The sequence below is a fragment of the Tupaia chinensis genome, unplaced genomic scaffold, assembly GCF_000334495.1.
Source record: "Tupaia chinensis unplaced genomic scaffold, TupChi_1.0 Scaffold000627_1, whole genome shotgun sequence".
Lineage (NCBI taxonomy): Eukaryota > Metazoa > Chordata > Mammalia > Scandentia > Tupaiidae > Tupaia > Tupaia belangeri.
Window position 1 is genome coordinate 5,916,659 of NW_006160147.1, and position 23,477 is coordinate 5,940,135.

The 23,477-nt window shown below is 40.6% G+C and overlaps 1 protein-coding gene across 5 annotated transcripts in view; it reads left to right on the forward strand.

Annotated features, from left to right (window-relative positions):
* CR1 (complement C3b/C4b receptor 1 (Knops blood group)) overlaps positions 1-23,477 on the forward strand; it is a 78,126-nt gene that overhangs the window by 38,451 nt on the left and 16,198 nt on the right. For 4 of the 5 annotated variants that reach the window (XR_003551206.1, XM_027776095.1, XM_027776097.1 and 1 more), the window contains 9 exons: positions 1,529-1,756; positions 6,023-6,122; positions 12,774-12,859; positions 16,160-16,558; positions 17,924-18,100; positions 18,186-18,288; positions 19,546-19,631; positions 20,912-21,139; positions 22,122-22,298. Coding sequence is in view for 4 of the 5 variants with exons in the window: in XM_027776095.1 (XP_027631896.1) it covers positions 1,529-1,756; positions 6,023-6,122; positions 12,774-12,859; positions 16,160-16,558; positions 17,924-18,100; positions 18,186-18,288; positions 19,546-19,631; positions 20,912-21,139; positions 22,122-22,298 (1,584 nt within the window). In the remaining variant the exon portion in view is untranslated. The remainder of the gene's footprint in view (positions 1-1,528; positions 1,757-6,022; positions 6,123-12,773; positions 12,860-16,159; positions 16,559-17,923; positions 18,101-18,185; positions 18,289-19,545; positions 19,632-20,911; positions 21,140-22,121; positions 22,299-23,477) is intronic. The other variant, XM_027776098.1, reaches the window with a different exon arrangement.

Below are 23,477 nucleotides of genomic sequence, written 5' to 3' on the forward strand. Positions count from 1 at the left end.
TCTTATATAGCAAGAGAAAAAGGATACAAGATAAATAACATGTTTACAATAGGATTTTGCTCAAATGAGTACTTTGCCTCAAAACTCTTTGGATGTTTTTTTACTGATGTATCTGATCAAACTTGATAATTTTATCATTCTTATTTTAAAGACAGCTCATTTATAATTTTCCTGGAACCTTTAAGAAGCATGCAAGAAAAAAAGGAAAAATAGTTTCATAAACCCAAAGATATACTTGAAGTTACTTATTAGAGTATAAATATTGCTTAAACTATCTTAGCCTTTAATTAGCTTATTCATAACCCCTTCAAGCTGCACTAACCTCTTCCTTAGTTCAAATTACAACAGGGAGGGAGTGTCTCCAAATAGAGACACTCAAAGAAATAAATGTTTCTACAATGAGAAAAAAAAAAAAAACCTGCAAAACTAATGAATATATCAAAAAGCATAATATGCTTGAGCCTTTTGAAACATGTATAGGAGTCCAGGTTACAGTTCATTTCATTGTGATCGCATTACTATAATGAGTCACTTTGATAAGGAGAGCATAACCTGGCATTATTGAGAAAAAGTTAAATGACTGATACACGAATGTTAAATATGTAGGATGTGTAATATATTTTAGAAAGATATCTAGTATGAAGATTTTTGAGTTTAAAGATTATGTTATACTGTGCTTAAAACAGTACTTGACATACACTAGATGCTCAGAAAGATGCTTGCTGAATTAATGATTTTCCTTTTTTATAGAGAGGGTTTTTTTTGTTTTTGTTTTTGTTATAGGGCACGTGCACTCACCAGAGAGAGACAGAGAGACAGAAAGACAGAGAGTGAGAAATCACCCCCCCCCCATTGGGGATGGCTATGCCACAGTACCTTCTCCTCCGTTCTCCTCCAGGGGTTTTGGGCATTCATAATTCATGTACACGCACCTAGCTTGATTTTTAAGCCGTCGAGTTCAGGACTTAAAACTCAGTCAACTACGTGGGAGTCCAGCAATGTAACCATTATGCCATCTGCTGGTCCCATGATTTTCCTTTAATGTGGCTAAGAAGATTTTTATTTATGTTAAAGAAATATACTCTTGGAGGCCAGCAGGTGCATGGTGGTTAAGACATTGGACTCCCACAAGGCTGACTGCAGTTTGAGTCCTGGACATGGCAGCTTTCTCTCTCTCATAAGCACACATGTCCTATAGCAAATTAAATTTGATTACATTAAATAAATAATTATTATTTTTTAAATAAAAAAACTCTTAATTTTTATTGAGAAATCTAAACTACCAAAAGAATTCAGGATGTTTAAGTTTCTTTTTGGCTCCTGTAATGAACACTGACTTAGGTATCATTTCATTTCGCTCCATCCCAGCAAAGGCCTCCTACATTTATTTTACAGTTTCTATTCTCCTAAAAAAAAGAAAGGTATTGTTTAATTGCCAAGGTAGTCATGATATTACATAATTACAGAACCATCTCAGATCAAAATTTAAAAATTTTAATGGAACTTAAAGCTTATTTCTTCTCTCTAGAAATCTTTTGTCCAGATCCTCCAGCCATCCTTAATGGGAGACACACAGGAGCTCCTCTGGGAGATTTTCCCTATGGAAAAGAAGTATCTTACACATGTGACCACGACCCGCACACAGGGATAACCTTCAGCCTCTTTGGGGAGAGCACCATCCGCTGCACACGTGACCTTCAAGGGAACGGGATGTGGAGCGGCCCTGCCCCTCGCTGTGAACTCTCTGCTCCTGCTGGTCAGTGCCCCCTTCCTCATCTGAAATGGGTTGGACTATCTGGACTCGATCCTTCCTGTTTCTATCATGACAGTATGTTGTTTGGGAGTGTAAGTTTATCCTAAGTGGAAATGTTACAATCACGTCATTGCTAAGATGGGTGGGCTCCAGCGTTGCCAAGCTGTGTTTGAATAGGTATGATGCAAATGAACGCTCCATGCTGGGGGTGTGTCTAAAAGGAGTGGGTGAGAGGAGTGAGGGAAGGGGTGGAGCTAAAACAGTGAGGAACAAACTATCTAAATAAGGAAGAAAGACATTTTCACTGGAAAGATGGAAACGCCTATGAACACTGACTGAGAATGCATAGCTGATAAACACTCCCACAAGTTCATGAGGGGAACAGGGGCTTGCAAAGGACAACATTGGCAAATGGATCTTATCAAGCTAAGGGTTTAGCCAGTCTTCTGCTGAATGAGCTAAGCAAACAAAAAGATTTTGCCTTTGTAATTTAAGACCTTGGCTAAAAGTATACGCATTTGTTAGCTTGGTTCTAGGCCTTATTTTTTTCCCCTGTTTTCTTTATGTACCTGTGTATTTTTGTACCAGAGAATGGATGCATCTGCATGGAGGTGGGGCACCCAAATGGAGTCTGGGCCCCATCTTAATCTTCCAACCTGCATGGTTTCACTCTGGGGATGAGAAGCCAGGGGAGAGCAGTCCAAAGAGTCTATAGAAAAGAAGTGGTTGTTTCTTCTTAAGGGCTGGAAAAGGTTCCCTTGTCTTTCAGTCAGCTTTAGGCCTTTCCTGGAATGGACGCAGTAGTGGACCAGGGATGTGGCTTCAGCCTTGGAATACCACAGCACATGCAGGGGAGTCTGGATAGAGAAGAGCAATCCTGTGAGAAAAGACTACAGAGGATAAAAGGCTTTAACCTGTCTTTGATCTCTCTCAGGCTCCAACAGAATGGCGTCTGTGAGAACCCAATGAGATGTTTTAAAAATGCAAATGCATAGGCACCAGCCCAGACTTATTGGATGAACAGAAGAAATCTCCTCCAAAGAGGAGGTAGTTAAGTGTAGCCTCTCTAAAAAATATAGAGCACATGGGAACCAGCAGTTAGCGTAATGGCTATGTCGCTGAACTCCCACGTAGTCGACCACGGTTTGCGTCTCGGACCCCGTGGCTTAAAACTCACACCGGGCGCATGTGCGTGTGTGCCCAAGATCCCGAGAGGAGAATGGAGGAGAAGGGATTGCAGCGTGACCATCCCCCCTGGGGGGTGATTTCTCACTTTCTGTCTCTATGTCTCTCTCTGTTTGTCTGGCGAGTGCACACACCCTATAGTGAAAACCTCTCAAAAAAATAAAAATTAAAAAAATATATAGGGAGAGCACACAGGACCAGCAGATGGCATAATGGTTACATCATGGGACTCCCCCATAGGTGACCATGGTTTGAGTCCCAGACCTGGTGACTTAAAATTCACATCAGGTATTTGTGCATGTGTGCACCAAATCCTGAGAGGAAAATGGAGGAGAAGGGATTGTGGCATGGCCATTCCCCCTGGGGGGTGATTTCTCACTGTCTCTCTCTCCAGCGAGTGCAAGCATATATGCCCTACAGCAAAAAATTATCTTAAAAAAATACACACACACACACACACACACACACACACGCACACAGAGCGCACAACGTACTTTCACAGAAAGAAGGCACAGCTGCTTTGAGGAGGTTGTTTGATGGCTCATCTATTTTGTTCTTGTCCTTAAATACCTGGCTTAACCCCAGAAGAAAGTGGTGTATTAGTTACCCTAGGACTGCTATAACAAATTATCGCAAACTCGTGACTTAAAAATCAGAGAAATTTTACACCTTTTACTTCAGTAGGCTAGAACTCTGAAATCAAGGTAGTGGCAGGACTGACTACTCTCCCTCCTAAGGCTCTAGAAGATAAAACAATTCTAGCCTCTTTCGGTTTCCAGAATGGCTCCTGGCATTCCTAGGTATTTGTTGACTTGTGGACGCATTGTTTCAATCCAGCCTCTCTCTCTTTCTCTCTCTCTCTCTCTCTCTTATATTTTTGCTATAGGGCACATGTGCTCACCGGAGAGACAGAGAGAGAGAGAGAGAAAGCAATAAATCACTCCCTAGCGGGGATGACCACACTGCAATCCCTTCTCCGTTCTCCTCTCAGAATCTTGGGCACACACGCACATATGCCCAGTGTGAGTTTTAAGCCACTGGGTTTGGGACTCGAACAGTGATTCAGCCATGTAACTATTATGCCATCTGCTAGTCTCTCACTTCTATCTTCATAGGACCTTTTCTCTTGTGTGTCTGTCTCAAATTTCCCTGTTTTCCATTATAGGAAATAAGTCATTGGATTTAGGGCCTACCCTGAATCCAGGATTTCATCTTGAGAGCCTTACTTTAATTATATCCAAAAAGACGGTTATTCCAAATAAATTCCCATGCTGAGATTCTAGGTGGTCGTATCTTTCGGTGGAACATCATTAAACCCACTACAAATGGTGATTGCTATGTAGTGTCCGAGAGGCAGCTTATCGTGAGCACCCTGAAAATTGAGGAGGGAGGAATGAATGGAGAAAAAAGGATAGGAAACTATGTCTTGATACACACAAGGGCAGTAACACTAATCAACAAGGGTGTGAGTGGTTAACTCTGGATTTAGGCACTTGGCTAGGAAGCCTGGCATGTGATGCTATGAGCCGAAGCTGTCTCACATTTTGGTGAAATAAGGGCAGAAAGAACAGAAAGCCAAGTAGTCTTCCAAGTAGTAAAAACTTCCTAATGAGTAAATGCCATTAAAAAGCACCATCCTTGGGACCAGCAGTTGGTGTAATGGCTATATCTCTGGACTCCCATGTAGTGGACTATGGTTCGAGTCCCAGACCTGGTGGCTTAAACTCACATTAGGATCCTGTGCATACGTGCCCAAGATCCTGAGAGAATGGAGGAGAAGGGATTGCAGCGTGGTCATCCCCCGGGGGGTGATCTCTTGCTTTCTGACTCTCTGTCTCTCTCTGTCTTTCTGGCGAGTACACGTGCCCTATAGCAAAAACCTCTCCAAAAAAGAAAAGAAAAGCACCGTCCTTAGGTGAATTATAGAGGAGGAAAACCTTTGCCATTATTGTACATCTGTTTCTTCATCCTATACAGCTATCGACTTAACTGGAGAGAAATAGGAAGCACAGCAGAGCTCGCTCTGCTAACTGGTGTCCCTGTAGTTTTACTCTTTGGCTCACTGTAAAACCCTAGTCCCATAACCCTGACCAATGAGTCAGTTTCTTTATTTAGTGTTTGTTTGTTTGTTTGTTTGTTTTTAAGGTTTTGCCATAGGTTATGTATGCTTGCAGAGAGAGGAAAAGCAAGAAATCATCCCCCAGGGGGCATAGCCATGCCTCTGTCCCTTCTCCTCCGTTCTCCCCTTAGGATCTTAGGCATGCATTCCCATGCACCCTGTGTGATTATCAAAGCACTAGATCCAGGACTTAAACCCCAGTCGACCATGTGAGAATCTAGGGCCTTAGTCACTTCACCACCTGCTGGCCCTAGGTCAGAGTTTCTAATTGGAACATCTTTGAATTATGAATGTAACCTTGGGTTTGGGGTGTGTTTTCTCTATCACCTGCCTCGAAAACTCGGTCTGATCAAAAGCCACAGGCATCTATAGATATGAATAACCCTGCCCTGGGAGCTACTTCATGTCTATAAAAGTATCTGTGGGATCCGATTTAATTTGTTCAAATTTTGAAGGTTCGATATCTAAGTTTGCCCAAGGTGTTTAAAAGGAGGGTGGTCCTCTATGCTACCCCTTCTCATTGCTTAGAGTTTCCACTCCTTGACTTGATATTCATTTCATGGGCATAGCTCTCATGAAAGGAATCAGGGCGAAATTTTTCATACACTAAACATTGTTCTTGATGGCTGGAACCAGGAAATGAATAAAACAAGGCTAGAAACAAAGGTCTGTGGGTTGCAGTGAATTAAGCTTGACTAACTAAAGGAAGGGGATAAGTAATTCCAAAATCTGATGTCTTTGCTTCAGGCTAGTAGGTTGAGAGTACAATCCTCCAGACATTTATTAGGGGAGTCAACATAATAGTCTAAAGTGATTGTAGCTGCTTAATTCTAGATGTGTAGAGTGTGTTTTCTCAAGGTGGAAAAATCAGAATACAGGCTGTTCAGGATGCTACACTCACTCTAGTTTTAACCTTATAATCAAGAGTAAATTAAAATTCTGTGTTTTGTTTTGTTTTGTCCTAGGAAAATCATGTGGATCTCCTCCAGAACTCTTCAACGGAGTGGTGCACATAAATACAGATACTCAGTTTGGATCAACAGTTAATTATTCTTGTAATGAAGGGTGAGTTGGGAGCCCTATCTCTTGAATATGAGTTCCAGATCAGCAAAAGCAACCACTGACCCAGGCTTTCATTGGCAAACTGGAGTATCACCACCAGCACTTTAAAAAGTAATCAATAGGTGGGACCAGCAGTTAGCATAATGGCTATGTCGTTAAACTCCCATGTAGTTGACCGCAGTTCGAGTCCTGGACCCGGTGGCTTAAAACTCACGCCAGGCGCATGTGCGTGTGTGCCCAAGATCCCAAGAAGAGAATGGAGAGGGGATGCAGCGTGGCCATCCCCCCCTGGGGGGTGATTTCTTGCTTTCTGTCTCTCTGTTTCTCTCTGTCTGGCGAGTGCATGCGCCCTGTAGCAAAAACCTCTCTCTAAAAAAAAGTAATCAATAGGTCTTCTGGATGGAAATGATATCTTACTTATAAGCATATGACCAAAGGGATATTTTAAAAGGAGCAATCTGTTTCTGGATTGTAAACTAGGAGAAGTCACAATGTTCCTGCCAAAGATAAAATATGTGAAAACTGGTAAAGCACTCATTCTTTGAATGAAAAGGATCAGCCTCATAAGGAAAAGGGCAAATGGCAGTTGAGTCATGCCAGCATCCTTAACTGAGATCAGCAAGCACTTTAGTTGAGTCTGAGGCCCTGAAGCAGGGCTTGGGAGGGAGGGTAAGTCCTAACTGTAGCAACAGCTCTGGGAAGGGTGTGTATTAAAGTACACATGGAGAGTGGGAACATTAATGAGGTTCTTGCCCTTGACTTTTCCTTGGGACAGGATTTGCCTCAAATTAGAGCAAGATGTTAAAGAATGTGCACAGTTGTCACAATAAATCCAGAGCTGAAAAATTATATATAGAAGGGAGTCTTCAAAAATTTCATGGAAAATGCATATTGTCAAAGACTATGCATAAATTTCCCATGTTTTTTTTTTTTTCCCACCAAAACAGACTCAAACTTTAATTCCATTTTTTCCACTGAGCTTTTGAAGTCTCCTTCCAAAACTACCCCTGGTCATTAGCTCCAGCCTTTTCTACTCAATCTATTGTACCAGAATAGTAAGTTTAAACTAGGACTCTGTGTCCCTTCTCACTTTATCTGGGTGTGGAGAATTTGAACTGCTTTCTACACAGTCTCCTAGCAAGTCTCCTCTCACCTTCCATTGTGAATAAGCACAGATTTCTTTATGGTGAGCAAACCAAAATATCACCATGTCTGGAGTAACAGAGCAATTAAAAATAAAAGCCAGTCAGAGAAATCAAAGGAATCTCTGTCTGTAAAACAGTATACACAAAGAAGCAGGAGGAGAAACCTTTAGAAATCTCTCACAGGTGTTCGTAACATAAACTCTACAAAACTATAAAAGGCATTTGTAAGACTTAATGACCCAATAATCGGTTTATATGTAGACGAAACACTTAAGTTTCTTTTAAAAAAATAGAAAGACTGGGGCCAGCAGGCAGCATGGTGGTTGGGGTGCTAGACTCCCACATGGCTGACCACAGTTCAAATCCCAGATCTGGTGGCTTGCTTTCTCACTCACTCTCTCTGGTCAAATTAAAAATAATAATAATGATAATAATTAAAATGGAAATAAAATAATTCTTTACAAAAAATAGACACATTAGTAAATGTGCTTCTGAATTGAGATCTCAATAGACATATATTAAGGGGAAAAAATCTACTATGGAAAAGATTGAACAAATTGAAAAATTAAAAAGTAATCTTTCCATAGACAAGAAAATGTAAATACAAACCACAGACAGAAAAAAATATCAAAATAATTCTCAAACATCACCAGCTTGAAAAATGATAAAGAACTATGAACATATTATTTATAAAAGAAAAATGGAAATAGTCAAATAAACATACAAAAAAGTTTAGCTTCACTTGGAATATATGAAGTGCACTTTAAAATAAAAATGAAATGCCATTTTGTCTGTTAGATTGTACAAATGACAAAACCTAGCCATAACATAGGCTTGGAGAAATTTTGTGGAAGGCAATTTGGCAATATGTACTAAAAGGTTCAAAACCATGCAGTATTTCACCCAAATCTACAACCCTTTCCTCTTCCATAGATCTGAAGAGCTGAATCCTCAAACTTCCTTCAAAGTCAATGAAGTTCTTTTCTTGAGAGGTTTTTTCTACAGGGCACGTGCACTTGCCAGAAAGACAGAGAGAGACAGAGAGACAGAAAGCAATAAATCACCCCTAAAGGGGATAGCCACACCACAATCCCTTCTCCTCCATTCTCCTCTTGGGATCTTGGGCACGCACGCGCACATGCCCGGTCCAGAACTCGAATCACGGTCAACTACATGGGAGTCCAGCGACATAACCATTACACCAACTGCTAGTCCCCTTTTTTTTTTTTTAATTTTTATTTTTAGCTTGCTTTAGGGTGCATATGCTCGCCAGAGAGAGAGAGGGGACAGTCCCTTCTCCTCCATTCTCCTCTCAGGATCTGGGCACATGCACATACCCTGGCATGATTTTCAAGTTGCTGGCCCAAGACTCAGGAATGGGTCATAGCGATCCCGCAATCCTCCATGTGGGATATAGCCCCCTTAAGCGCCGCACCACCTGCTGGTCCTTCATGTGTACAAGAACATGAATTGTAGTGTTTTTCTCTAACCGTAAAAATGAGAAACTGACTTCCTGTGATAAAGAATTCATTAGATAGATTATGGTCTATCCAAGTAATACCCAATAAACAACCACCCCAAATTATGTTGTAGACATAGATGATAATGAGGAGGATTTCACAACATAGTTCATAATTACTAAAGAAGGTTATAAAACCAGGTAGAATATGAGTTATTTTGGTTTAAAATATATGTATATGGGGCCAGCAGGTGGCATGGTGGTTAAGGTGCTGGACTCTCACATGACGGACCATGGTTTAAGTCCCAGACCTGGAGGCTTGCTTTCTCACTTTCTCTCTCTTCCCCTTTCTGTCTCTCTCTGGTGAGCACACATGTCCTATAGCAAATTAATAATAATAATAACAACAATAACAAATAAAATTAATTCTTTTAAAATATATGCCTATGTAAAGGCTTAAAGATGTGAAATTTTTATTTATACTTTTAGCAAAGGAACAGCATTTGTTTGAAAAACTACTTGGAGAAAAAGTGGAACTAAATGTGGGCAGAACAATTCTGTTACGTACAGAAGTAAGATATTAGGACCAGCAGATGGCAAATGGTTACGTCACTGGGCTCCCATGTAGTAGACGGCGGTTCCAGTCCTGGACCTGGTGGCCTAAACTCATGCCGAGCACATGTGCTTGCGTGCCCATGGAGGAGAAGTGATTGCAGCGTGGTCATCTCCCCGGGGTGGGGAAGGAGGGGTGATTTCTCACTTTCTGTCCCTCTCTTTTCTCTCTCTCTGCTCTCTAGTGAGTGCACGTGCCTATAACAAAAATCTCTCAAAAAAAAAAAAATAGGAAAGAGCCTAAAGCTTCATCAAAGCTTTTATGTTTCAATAAAAGAATTTCAGACATGGGCATAAAGTCAAAAAAAATTACAACATCATTTTTGGAGCATATTTTTATCTTACAGCTCTTCACACTTGCTTGCTGTGAGGCCCCACCTCTGTGGCCCAGTCAGCAACATCTAGACTGGGGAGCCAGTAGGTCTGCCCACTAGGTCTGACAACAGCCTGGTGCATGCATGCGTGCCCTGGCAGGCTGGCAGGTTGGAGGAAGGGGAGTGCAGCATGACCAGCCCGGTAGAGGGCGCTTTTCTCTGTCTTGTTCTCTCCTCTTTTTCTCCTCCTTGTGCATCTACATGCACTCTATCATGATTTTTTTAAAAAAATCACTGTAATAAGTCAAGCACAGGAAAAAAAATACTGCATGATTTGACTTATATGTAGAATCTAAAAACATTGAACTCATAGAAGTAGATAATAGAATGGTGGTTATTAGGGACTGGGAGAGGTGGAGAATGGGGAGATGTAGGTCAGAGGGTAGAGCTTCCGTTAGGAGGAATAAGTTTTAGAGATCTACTGCACAACATAATGACTACAGTTAATATAACATGTTTCAAAATTGCTGAAAAGATTTTAAATGGTTTTTAATCATGAAAATTGAGAAGTATGTGAAGTGATGGATTTATTAGCTCGCTTGGTCTAATCATTCCACAATGTAAACCGGTATTGAAACATCACATTTTACTCCAGATATATATACAATTATTATAGCAATTATAAATGAAAGCAAATTAAAAATATATTCATTGTGTTTTTGTGGCCATACATAGGCTTAACCCCGTTTCAAGTTTTTAACCCCAATGCTCTAGCCTAGTCACAGTGGCATTTTAAGGGCAACCTCTATAAGATCAAAAGTCAGAGAACACCCACAATCTTGTTCTCTGAAGGCAATATTATCATTTTTTAGAGGTTTTTGCCTTAGGGTATGTGTACTTGCTGTAGAGAGACAGAGACAGGGAGAGGGAAAGTGAGAAATCACCCCTGGGGGAACGGCCACACAGCAATCCATTCTCCTCCTGGTATCTTGGGCACGCTCACACACATGCCCAGTGTGTTTCAAGCCAGTGGGTCTGGGACTTGAGCTGTGGTTGACCAGATGAGAGTCCAGCAACGTAACCATTATACCATTTGTTGGCCCCAAGGCAACTTTGAGATGTGTAACAGAAGACAGGCAGAAGGAAACACATGTAATGCAGTGGTTGTATTCTTTCCTTATGCCACTAGTTCTTGATTTATTTGCAACAATTCTTAAGTTTTGTTGGCACACTTGAGAAGAAGTTACGGCCCAACACAATACTAAACAAATCAGCAACATGTAAGATTCAAACAGGATCTAAACATAAAAGGGAGTCACTGTGTTTGCAAAAACATTCATTGTGATACCCACGTGTCTCTGCAGTTTTATGGCACTGTTTTGGGAAGAATTGGTATAATAACATTAGATTCAGCTGTAAAAGGTAGAAAAAAAAAGTAACAATATCTTAAACAGAACAGTAGTTTGCTTCTCTCTTGGGTTGAAAATCCTGAAGGTAGGCAGCCCAGGGCTCGATCAGTTGATTCCTTAGCTCACGAAAACCTGGATTCCTTCCATTTTGCAACTCTGACTCCAACAGAGAGACTGTTTTATCTCATAATCTATGCTTCAGCCAGCAAAGAATGGAAGGGACCACCTATCCCTTTAAAGACACTTCCCTGAAGTTGCACAAGACGCTGCACTTACATCCTCTGATTAGAAGCTGGTTAGGTGATTGTTCCCAGCTGCAAGGGGAGGTGAGACATAAAGCTTTTATCTCAGGTGGCCAGTTAAAAATAGAGGTTTCCATTACTGATGAAGGAGAGGAAAGTGGATACTGGTGATGACATCACTAGTCTCTGCTACAAATTGTTACTGCCCTGATCACATGTCTTGTATACTCAAGAGGAGTTCTTTAACCTATACAAGAACGCACGTAAGCAAGGCAAATAGGTTGTGGCATGGCACACCAGAACAGACTGAAAAAACAGGGGTGGGGCATTGCCAATTGTATATAGCCTTTTCAAAACAAAACAAAAGAGCCCTAGTAGAACAAAAATCGAAGATGGCACAATAGAATATAATGTTCTTTGTTGAAAATAACGAATATGGTCATATCCTCGATTTAATCATCATACACTGCATGTGCTCTGAAAAATCATTGTCCTCCACAAGGATGTAAGTAGGAAATTACAAAATTAAATTAAATTTTAAAAATAGTAAATCTTATGCAAAAAACAAACAAAAAAAAACACGGAAAATTTTTAACTATTCCAGCAACCGTGTCCTGTTATATAGCATTACATTAAACCCCTTCACTTTCATTTGATCAGGTTAGCCCTGCTGTGCAGTAGAACACACAAATAGCTTAGCTCTCAGTGTTCTTTGGGATATTTCTCACACTAACATTGTAGATACCAAATAAGTAAAAAATGGTGTGGTGGTTAGGGCTCTGGACTCCCACATGGCTGACCATGGTTTGAGTCCTGATCCAGGTGGCTTTTCTCTCTCTCTCCTCTCTCTCTCTCTCTCTCTCTCTCTCTCTCTCTCTCTCTGGTGAGTGCACACATCTTATAGCAAATTAATAATAATAATTAATTAAATTTTAAATGATAATGAAATATTCCAAAATTCATGGCCTCTGAATTGTTTGGCAGCAAGATGGGTGGGACTCCCTGCCTTTCCCCGGATACGAAGGTGTTTAGGTGTTTAGAGTAAAGCCATCACCCTTTCCTTCGCACGATAGATACTTTTTGGGAACCCCCATGCTTGAAAATCTCTAAGCCGGATGTGACAGAGGGATCCATGTTACAATTAAATCAAGGAGCTTATCATCTCCTGGATGAAAATACACATGAATAAAAGAACTCTGTGAGGTTCCTTAGAGACAAGTACAAAAGTGTCCCGGGATGAGTAAGTTCAATTGTGAGGGCCTCGGAAGGAAGATGACTTTGGAAAAGTAGAAACGTGAGCTTGTTCTGAGGGAGAAAGAACGAATTTGCTGATGGAGGTGGGATTTCTTCCTTCTGAGATCCGTCATGTTATAATGTGTCCTGTAAATTGTAATATCTACCTGCTATAATTTTCTAAATGGTGACCTTCCATGGGAAATACGTGTGCAGTATAATTTTCTTTCTTTCTTTTAGGTATCGACTCATTGGTTCCCCATCTGCAGCTTGTCTCCTCTCTGGTGATAAACTCACATGGGACAAGGAAGCACCTGTCTGTGAGAGTGAGTTGAAATGATTTCCCCTTCAATCACTCATTTGCTTCTGTCTTGCGCCTAGAGTTACAACAAACAAAGAAATCTAACCCTCCACGTGCAGTCTCTCAGATATTTGAAAATAGGCCCCATGCGTTTCATGGTCTTCCTGGATTTTCTTTGTCTTAGAATGTAACTTACGTGAAACTGTGGGCTTGAACTCGGGGGAAAATAGCCCTTCTTCCCTACTTTGATAATAAGCTCTTTCCAGTACAGAGTACAAAGATTGTTCCTCTCACTGAGTAAAATTTTTTTGGAGAGGTTTTTTACTATAGGGCGCGTGTGCACACCAGAAAGACAAAGAGATAAAGAGACAGAAAGTGAGAAATCATCACCTGGGGGGATGGCCATGCTGCTGTCCCTTCTCCTCCATTCTCCTCTCGGGATCTTGGGCACATACGCACATGCACCCGGCCTGAGTTTTAAGCCACTGGGTCCGGGACGCGAACTGCGGTCGACTACATGGGACTCCAGCGACATAGCCATTACGCTAACTGCTGGTCCCAGTGAGTAAATTTTAAAGACATTAGACAAAATTAAATGTCTTTGCCAACTTTCACTGTCACGTGACAATTCCAAGAAGCAGGCTACTCTTCCTTATTTATTCTGACTCTGAACAATGGAAGGAGATCTTCTTAACTTTTTAGGAATTCTGCCAACCCCCTGGTCATTTCGATTACTAACTTTCCTTCAAACTATTTTTCTTTTTTTTAAATTTTATTTGTTTCTTCTTTGAACAAGAGAGACAGAGAGAAGAGAGAGAGAGACAGTACCCCAACAAGGTTTTTGCACCATGATCCATCCCCACCCTCAGCCAGCCTCAGACTATGGGCACACACAGACCTGGAGTGTTCAGGCAGGTCTCTGGATGTGAACCCAGAACCTTCTCATGTGGTTCACCTCACAGAGTGTCACCCTTTATTACTGTGCCACCATCCTGTCCCTCCTTGAAATTCTTTCAGATTCATGCCCTTAGCTGCATTGGTTTTTGATTAGTTGACCCTCCACCTTTCCCATGTCATCTTTCCAAATGAACCTCTAAAACTTTGAGGAAAATGGAAGGATGACTCATTGTAAATTCTCAAAGCATTCGTGCTGTGGAGAAATCCATATCACACAGAGATCTGATGGTAGTGAAAGTGGGCACAGACTTCTGGGGAAGGCTCATAACCAATAGAAACAAAAGCAAAGACCCTTTGACCCAGCAACCCCATTTCCCAGAATTTATCCCAAGAAAATCATCACAGAACTTCTCAGGACTTTGTTCCAGAGATACTCAATGCAACGTTATGTATGATAATTAATGATAATTATAATAATAATTATGAAAAATGTTAAACAACCTAAATGTTCAACATGATTCGAGAATAGCTAGTAGAAAGAATAGGGCCTATGTGAAATCATGTAAGTCTTTAAGAAAGAGGGAAGGGGCCAGCAGGTGGCGTGGTGGTTAAGCTACTGGATTCCCACATGGCTGACCTGGCAGCTTGAAAATCATGCAGGGTGGGCATATGTGCGTGCATGCCCAAAATCCCGAGAGAACACTGAAGGACCACCCCTCCCAAGGGATGATTTCTCGATTTCTCACTTTCCCACTTTCTCTCCAACCTCCCACCCCCATTAGTGCACATGTCCTAAGACAAACCCCTTCAAAAAAAGAGGGGGGAAATAGTGAACTATGAGGAATTAGAGGTTGAGAAGGCTTATCAAGGTGGAGATAGTATGTATATATATATTTATTTACACTACTGAATATTATTTAGCTGCCAAATTTATTATAAAAATATCCATACATACATATGCATGTATATGTACATATCTGAAAAGAAACATGTATATTACATTGTTAAAAGTAGTTATTTCTGGCCCACTTTCATTTTCTTCTTTTTGTTTATCCATATTTCATAAATTTCCTATGATAAATATGTTCATTATATTCACAAATACTCACAAAAAGAAAATAACATTGATGGGGCTGGCAGATGGCATGTTGGTTAAGGCATTAAACTCCCACATGGCCGACCGTGGTTCAAGTCCCAGACCTGGTGGTTTGTTTTCTCATTTTCTCTGTCTCTAGTTGAATTTAAATAATAATACAATTTTTAAAAAAGTTTTTAAATAACATTGATTTTTAAAGAGTCCAAAAATGAAGGAGGAAACATTCAAGGTGCCTTCTTTACATGCCAAGAATTTTAATTCTCCAAAAATATTAAAGTTGCCAAAGAATTATCAGTTTACTATACAAATTTTTCTAGGCCTGGAAACTTTTTTCTAGGAGATTATCTTCTATGAAAAATATCTCCACATGGCCAAGCCTGGCTTTAGTCCCAGACCTGGTGACTTGCTTTCTTACTTTCCCTCTCTCTTCGTTCAGATTAAAAAAATAATAATGTAGATAAAATTAAAATAATTCTCTTTAAAAAAGAAAAATATCTCCACTTCTATATTTATAAGTCAATAATTATTTAATTGAATCAATAAGTGTTGTATATGTGTATTAACTCTATACTAATATTTTCAGCATTATCTTATGATAGAACACAGTATTCATTTATTATTTTACAATCCTGGCATTTATGATTATTTCATTTTACATGTCCTACCTTTTATGTTTCCTTATTTATTTTTCTTGATATATAATGTCAAAGGTGGTATATTTAACCTGAAAAGATGCTATTTAATAAGTAATATAATGAAGATAGCCTGGCAGTAGATAAATACTCTAACAATTTATGATAAAGTCACTGAGATTATCCACTTAAATCACAAATATATAAACCATAATAATATATGGCTATTCTTACATTAAATATTTCTTATGAGGAGAACCCACATCACACACACCTACTGTAAAAAAGGAAGTTTAAGGGGACCAGCAGGTGGCATGCTGGTTAAGACACTGGATCCCACATGACCAACTCCATGGTTTGAATCCCGGACCTGGCAGCTTGAAAAACACACCAGGCAGATGTGCATGTATGCCAGAATCCTAAGAGGAGAATGGAGGCAAAGGAATTGCAGTGTACCAATCCCTCCGGGGGGTGGGGGTGGATTTCTTACTTTCTCTGTTCCTCTCCAACAAGTGCAAATGCCCTAGAGCAAATTTCTTTTTAAAAAGGTCAGTTTGATTATTTTCAAATATTAGAAACAATAAACAGTATTGTAATTAGAGTTTAGGACATTATTTCATTTTTCTATGTGTTATTTAGATCCAAAGTAAAATAATTCATGAAAACAAGCTATTGTTTACCATCCTTTCCCTTTTCCCAGTTATATCCTGTGAACCACCTTCAACCATCCTCAATGGAGACTTCTACAGCAACAATGGAACATTTTTTCCCTATGGAACGTTGGTAACTTATCAGTGTCACACCAGCCCAGATGGAGAAAATCTGTTAAAGCTTGTGGGAGAACAGTCCATGTACTGCACCAGCAAAGACAACCAACATGGTATCTGGAGCAGCCCTGCTCCTCAGTGTATCTCAGCTGATACATGCACAGCTCCAGAAATAAAAAATGGAATTATAGCATCAGGAAATAAGAGTGTATTTTCCCTTGATGAGATCGTGAGATTCAGTTGTCAGCCCGGTTTTGTCATGAAAGGGTTCGACACCATAAAGTGTCAGTCCAACAACAGATGGGGACCTGAGCTGCCAACATGCTCCAGAAGTGAGTCTGGTCCACTGAGAGTTTTCCAGGGGCAGGGCATGGGTACAGGTATAATAGTGGCTGTTGGAATTAAGGAAGGGAGATGTGTGTGTGTGTGTGTGTGTGTGTGTTTACGTGGGTGTCTATGCATGTAGAAACTAAAAATTGCTATAAAAGCTGTAAGCACAATACTCACTCCACTAAATGTTTCATGGATAATAATAATTGTCAACAAGTGATGATGATTTTATGTCTCATCCATACCATATACATTTTGTATATATTGTTTAAGGTCATTTTTACAACACATATATGAAGTTGAAACTATGCTCTCTTTTTTTTTTTTTTTTAGAAAGATTTTTGCTATAGGGCTCCTGTGCTCCCCAGAGACACAGGGAAAGACAGAGAGAGCAAAAGTGAGAAATTGCTCCCCTGGGGGATGGCCATGGCCATGCTGCATTCCCTTCTCCTCCATTCTCCTCTCAGAATTTTGAGCACACGTATATGTGCACCCGGCATGAGTTTCAAGTCACTAGATCCAGGACTCAAACTGCAGTCAGCCATGTGAGAGTCCAACACCTTAACCACTTCGTCACCTGCTGGCCCCAGAGGAGGCAACTATTCTTATCCCTATTTTACATTGAAAAATAGTAATTTCTAGCAATAGCAATTTCTCACTTTTGCTCTCTCTGTCTTTCTCTGTGTCTCTGGGGAGTACAGGAGCCCTATAGCAAAAATATTTCTTAAAAAAAAAAAGAGAGAGAATAGTTTCTACTTCATACATGTGTTGTAATAGTGACTTTAAACAATATATACAAAATGTATATGGTATAGATGAGACATAAAATAATCATCACTTGTTGACAATAATTATTATCCATGAAACATTTAGTGGAGTGAGTATTGTGCTTACAGTGTTTATAGCAATTTTTAGTTTCTACATACATAGAATACTATTAGGGCGTCCTTAAAGATGGTGCTTGAAGGACAACTCTTTCAGAAGGTGTAAGGACGTGCAAGCCAGCAGCACATGCAGCTCACAACTGCATGGAGAGTACTTAAAAGTAGGAGGGATGTTCTGCCTGTAGTCTTAGGAATGCATTTCAGAAAGAAAAGAAAAGGAAAGGAAAGAGAAAGGAAAAGAAAAAGAAAGGAACGAGGAGAGGGAAAATTCAAATGAGGTGTCAAAGAGACCTTGGTTCTAGTCATGGCTCTGCACTGTACCCTTAGCTTTCTTACCAGTAAAATCTGGGCACTAAATTACCAGATCTTTTCTTTTAACATCTACAGTGTCATTACGATTTTTAAGCTCTCTGTGAGCCAGAGGGTATGGCAAAAAACATTCCTCCATTTCTAACAAGTGCTTTGAAACTGTCATTTCCACAGTGTGTCAGTCACCTCCAGAAATCCTGCATGGCAAGCATACCCCAAGTAGCACGGATGACTTTTCCCCGGGGCAAGAAGTGTTCTATAGCTGTGAACCCAGTTACGACCTCAGAGGGGCTGCCTCTCTGCACTGTACCGCCCAGGGAGACTGGAGCCCGGCAGCCCCCACATGTGCAGGTGCCTGGACTCTCCTGTGGTCGCCGAATGAGTCTCTTTGTCCCTCACAGATCAGTCTTAATGCCTATTGCTTTTTTCCTCCTAGTGAAATCATGTGATAATTTCCTGGGCCAACTCCCTAATGGCCATGTGCTGCTTCCACTTAATCTTCAGCTTGGAGCAAAGGTGTCTTTTGTCTGTAATGAAGGGTGAGTGTGACCGGAATAGAGAGCAGACACTCAGTGCTAGATAGTCACTCTTTTTAGTTTAGTCCCCAAAGGGGACCAACAGATGGAACAGAGGACCCAGGGAGATTAACTTCTGGAAGAGTCGTTTTCAAATAACTCAGTGGTACTACCATCAGGAGAGAAAGAAAAAATGGCACGTATCACTAATGTCAAGAGCAAACATAAACGTAGCCCCTGTCTTGAATTCATGGTCGGAACTTAATGTGAACAGCTAAATAGTTATTTGAAGGCAGGAAAACATAAATTTATGAAAAGTTTGCTGGAAAAAATTGATGAAACAAAAACTATTTACCCTGTAATAAGCCGGGCAACAATGGTTTCAGGAAACTTACAACTGCTCAGTAGTAGAATTTGTAATAGTGTGTGAGTAAGTATGTTTTAACCCAGTCACCTATCGTCATGTCAGGGATGGCTTTGACACTGGGATCGTGTTGGTCAATGTTGCTCTTTCTGGTAGTAGGATTAGTTGTTTGTGTGAACCTGCCACCCCTGGTGGTCACGGCTGGTCTGAGGGAGGTAACAAGATCAAGCAATCAAGCAGTTATTTTTAATGATTTCCAAGGAGTCTTGGGCAGTTTCAAAGTCTACCACCCCATAATGATGTCAGATGATTTCAGAAGGACAATGGGACCCAATAATAAGCTGGATATCGCAGGGTGAACAAACTGCTCCCCTTACCCTTCTTTGTATTCTCTTTTTTATTTTTCCCCTTCTTTGTTTTCTAGAGCACTCGGTTCTGACTGATTCTGTGAGCCTCCTTCTGGTCCAACATGATTGTAGTGCAAGGAGAACAATGCCTGTTCTGTCTCTCTTTGCTCGCCCAGTTTAAGAGCTATTCTTCCTCATGACTCACTAATGAGAATAAGTGAGATGTCAGGAAGGGATGGCCTCTGAAGCTTGTGGGTCTTGAACACGTGGAGAAGTCTGGTTCTGCATTCAGCGCCTTCTGTAGGTCACGCTGGGCTAGGCTGGTAGTTAGAACCGTTAAGTACACCAGCTCTAATTGCTTTCCTAGTCACAGGATACTGGGGTTTTTTAGAACAATTTGGCCTCCAAGTTCCTGCCAGCTTCTGAATTCAGATTCCTGATGGGCTGAGACTTTTAGCGAGGCCTGAACCTAAGAATCAAATGGTAGCAGGGTGAGCATCCATCAGAGAAGAGATGAAGGGGGAGATGGGGATTGCTCACCCATTTGCTGCTCCTTTGTTTATTCTTTAGGTTTCGATTAAAAGGCAACTCTGCTAGTCATTGTGTCTTGGCTGGTATGAAAAGTCTTTGGAATGGCAGTGTTCCTGCGTGTGAACGTGAGTAGAAACAGTAACTACGCAGCCTGGATAATCCTCTTTATGTATTGCCTAGTGTGTTTTGCCTCATAGAACCAACCATTCTCTAGGTCACAATTTAACTACATTATTGATAAAACAACAATAAAAAACTTCTTTACTGGATTTTTTAATATAAATATATATATTCACATACAATATTATGTATTATATATAATATGTGTTATATATAATATATATATATGACATATAAAACTGAAAATAAATATGGAAGTAAACTTTGGATGAACACAAACTAATAGATAAAATGTTGGTATGAGAAGTCAATTGTCAGGTAATGTACTAAAACCCTTACTTCACCCATTGGATCATCGGGAAAGTCATGATGCAATTTTACATAGAAAAATACGACATGACTTTCCTGAAGACCTAATATAAACACAATTCTGATAAACTTGGCTATCTATTCCTAACAGAGCTCTCTCCTGACATCAGATTTGAAGCATGAAATTAGCTTTAGAGAGGAAACTTCCCCAAACAGATATATTACAAGCAGAAAGAGGGTCAGTCAGTGGCTATGTCTGACTTCCCAGTTGAGTTCTAGACCCAGCAACTTGAGAAACATACTGGGTGCCTGTGTGTGTGCCAGAATCCCAAGAGGAGAAATGGAAAGAAGGGACTGCAGTGTGACCATGCCCTATGGGAGTTGTCTCCTTACTTAAAAAAAAAATCAGAAAGAAATGACAGCCAATAGATTGGGTAAAAGATAAAACAAAAGAAAGAAATTGTTATCTGGAGCCATCACTCTGGGTATAAAGAGCTCTGTGGTTATCCATGCATTCTTATGACACTATTGGTTATGTGATATTAGTGCTGTTAACAGTCTGCTGAGGATGATAGTACATGTTCGACAACGTCTCGAAGATTTCCCTGTAACTTAAGTTCACTGAGGCCCAAAACCTTCTCTATCTTGTACACCGTTGTCAGCCCATGACTCCTACATGCCTGATACAAAGCTGACAATCAAATAGTTGTTTAAAATGTTAATTGCTTTTCAAATTCTTTATAAATTTAGCTACCGGGGTGATCTAAAAACTCTGTCTTTTAAGCTTTTCAAATAAATTTTAAGTCTCACATCAGTTAGTTCATTCTCAGCAAAAGTCTTATAGATTTAAATTTTTAATTATGTTCTTTCTAAAAGAAAATAAAATTCATTCATAGCACAGTCACAAGGCAACATTATGGAATAGTTACCTTGATTGAAACTCTAGTAGAACTTAGAAGTCTTGTTTTTCTTCTAGGAATCTTTTGTCCAAATCCTCCAGCTATTTTTAATGGGAGACATACAGGACCTCCTCTGGGAGATATTCCCTATGGAAAAGAAGTGTCTTACACATGTGACCATGACCCGCACACAGGGAGGACCTTCAATCTTATTGGGGAGAGCATCATCCGCTGTACACGTGACCATCAAGGGAATGGGATGTGGAGCGGCCCTGCCCCTCGCTGTGAACTCTCTGCTCCTGCTGGTCAGTGCTCACTTCCTCATCCTAAATGGGTTCAGAAGATCTAGGTGAGAGCCTCCATATTTCTACAGTGACAGGTGTTTTGCTTGTGAAAATCACTTTGCTATGAATGTCAGAGACAGAGATACCTCCCGGTGAATGACAGTTGAGTTCTGGTTGTGTCCTGCTGTGTCCCAATTGCTGGTCTTCTGATGCTTTTTCCTGTGAGGTAAGGAGGGTGAGCTGGTAAAGAGGAAGTGATAAAGAGTGGAAAGAATCAATGAGGTCCAGATTTTGGGACAATATTTTCAAAATACAAACACATGCCAAAAACAATACTCTGGTATGCCACCTCTACTTCTAGTTGTCTTTATACTAATAGTAGATGGATGGACGTGCTGAGCAAGAAGTCCATGTGAATGGGATAATCCACTTCAAAATTGATGATGCTATGGAAGTAATTAAAGAAACTCAGATTTAGGTATTTACACTCCTTTTGCTACTTTTGAGTGTTTTATTTAAGCCATTGATTACATTCGGTTGGTCTTTCACTTCACCGTTAACACAGGGACCTCAGGATGTCCTAGAAGTGGAGTTTAAGGTTTTTCTCATCACCTCTGTAACTCATTCCTTTCCCATGTTAGTCTGGCCTGAAATGATAGTACCTGACCATAATAGGCTCACTTGTAGCTGGGATTGCCCACATACACACCATCCTCCAGGAAAGATAGAACAGTTTTGAATCGGTAGCACATAGGTCACTGTGGTACTCCTATCCAATACGGTCTGTAGGTAGAGAATACAGAGGACTGTTTAAAAGCCGAGAGGTCTAGGTTAAAGAATCAGCCCTCCAATGAGCAATTAAGAGTCAGTGACTTGTAACCTGCCTGCCTCAGGTCTCCATTGTGCCTCTAATAGCTGGAGATATTATGGGATGTGTTGGTATATTCACACATGTGTTTACCTTTATGGCTTTTCTTTTGTCTGTGCGGGAACTTGTTCTTAGCATGCCCACTTCCACCCAAGATCCGAAACGGGTATACCACTGGAGGGCATGTGTCTCTGTATCTTCCTGGGATGAAGGTCAACTACACTTGTGACCCTGGTTACCTGCTGGTGGGAAAGGCCTTCATTTTCTGTACCGACCAGGGAACCTGGAGCCCACTTGATCATTATTGCAAAGGTATCTCATTTCCCAATATTTCTTTCTCTTTTTTTAAAAAGAATTATTTTATGTAACTTTATTTATTTATTTTAAGTTGACCAGAGAGGGACAAAGCAAGGGAGGGAAAGTGAGAAAGCAAACTGCCAGGTCCGGAACTAGAATCAAAGTCCGCCATGTAGGAGTTCAGCGCCCTTAACCACCATGCCACCTGCCAGCCCCATTTCATTTTTTTCAGAGATACTTTTTGCTCTAGGGTGCTCCTCTCTTTGGACAGATGGAGAGGGTTAGAGATATAAAAAATGAAAAATCACCCCCCCCCCCAGGGGGGGTGTCCCATCCAAATCCTCCATTCTCATGTCACATCACAATCCTCCATTCTCCTCTTGGAGTCTTGGGCATGCATTCACACATGCCCAGCATGAGTTTTAAGCTGCCGGGTCTGGGACTCAAACCACAGTCGACTATGTGGGAATCCAGCAATGTAGCCATTGTACCATCTGCTGGTCCATCTTGGTTTTTCTTTTTCTTGCTGGGTCATCATGGAAAATTCATCAATGAGGCTACATCTGGGTGATTTAATAGGGCTGAGAAAATAGTTAAATGAGTATCCATGGAGGAGGAGAAAAACAGAACAAAAGGTAGGGAAGGACAGCTAGCCAAGGATCTTCAACTCTCCCAAGAAAGTGGAATTTCTGGTAATACAGTAGATATCAAGTACCAATTTTATGTGGCTTTTACTTAACATATCAAAAGGATCTTGGGGCTCATAGGGACCTCTCTCCTGAAAGTCTCAGAAATCCTTTGGGTTCTCCTAATCCACTGTTCTAGTCCTTCTTGTTGCTAATAACAGAAAATACCTGAGTCTGGGTAATTTAAGAGTAAACGTTCATTCAGCTCATGGTTTGGAGAACTAGCTTCTAGGGGCTGTATCTGGTAAGGGTCCTCTTGATGGTAGGTCACATACAGAAGGCAGGATAGAGCAACCATGGAACAGAGCATGTGTCTCTGTTCTAGTCTCACTCTTTAAAAAAAAACCAGGAGTTAATAATGGGATCTGGCCCTGAGTACTTTAATCCTAATCTCCTTCCAAAGGCCTCACTTCAGTACCATAGCCAGAATAAGTTTTTACCCTCTTAATATCATCACAACCAAATTGCAGCACCTGAATTGGGGGAGGGGGCGGGGTAGACACAGTCT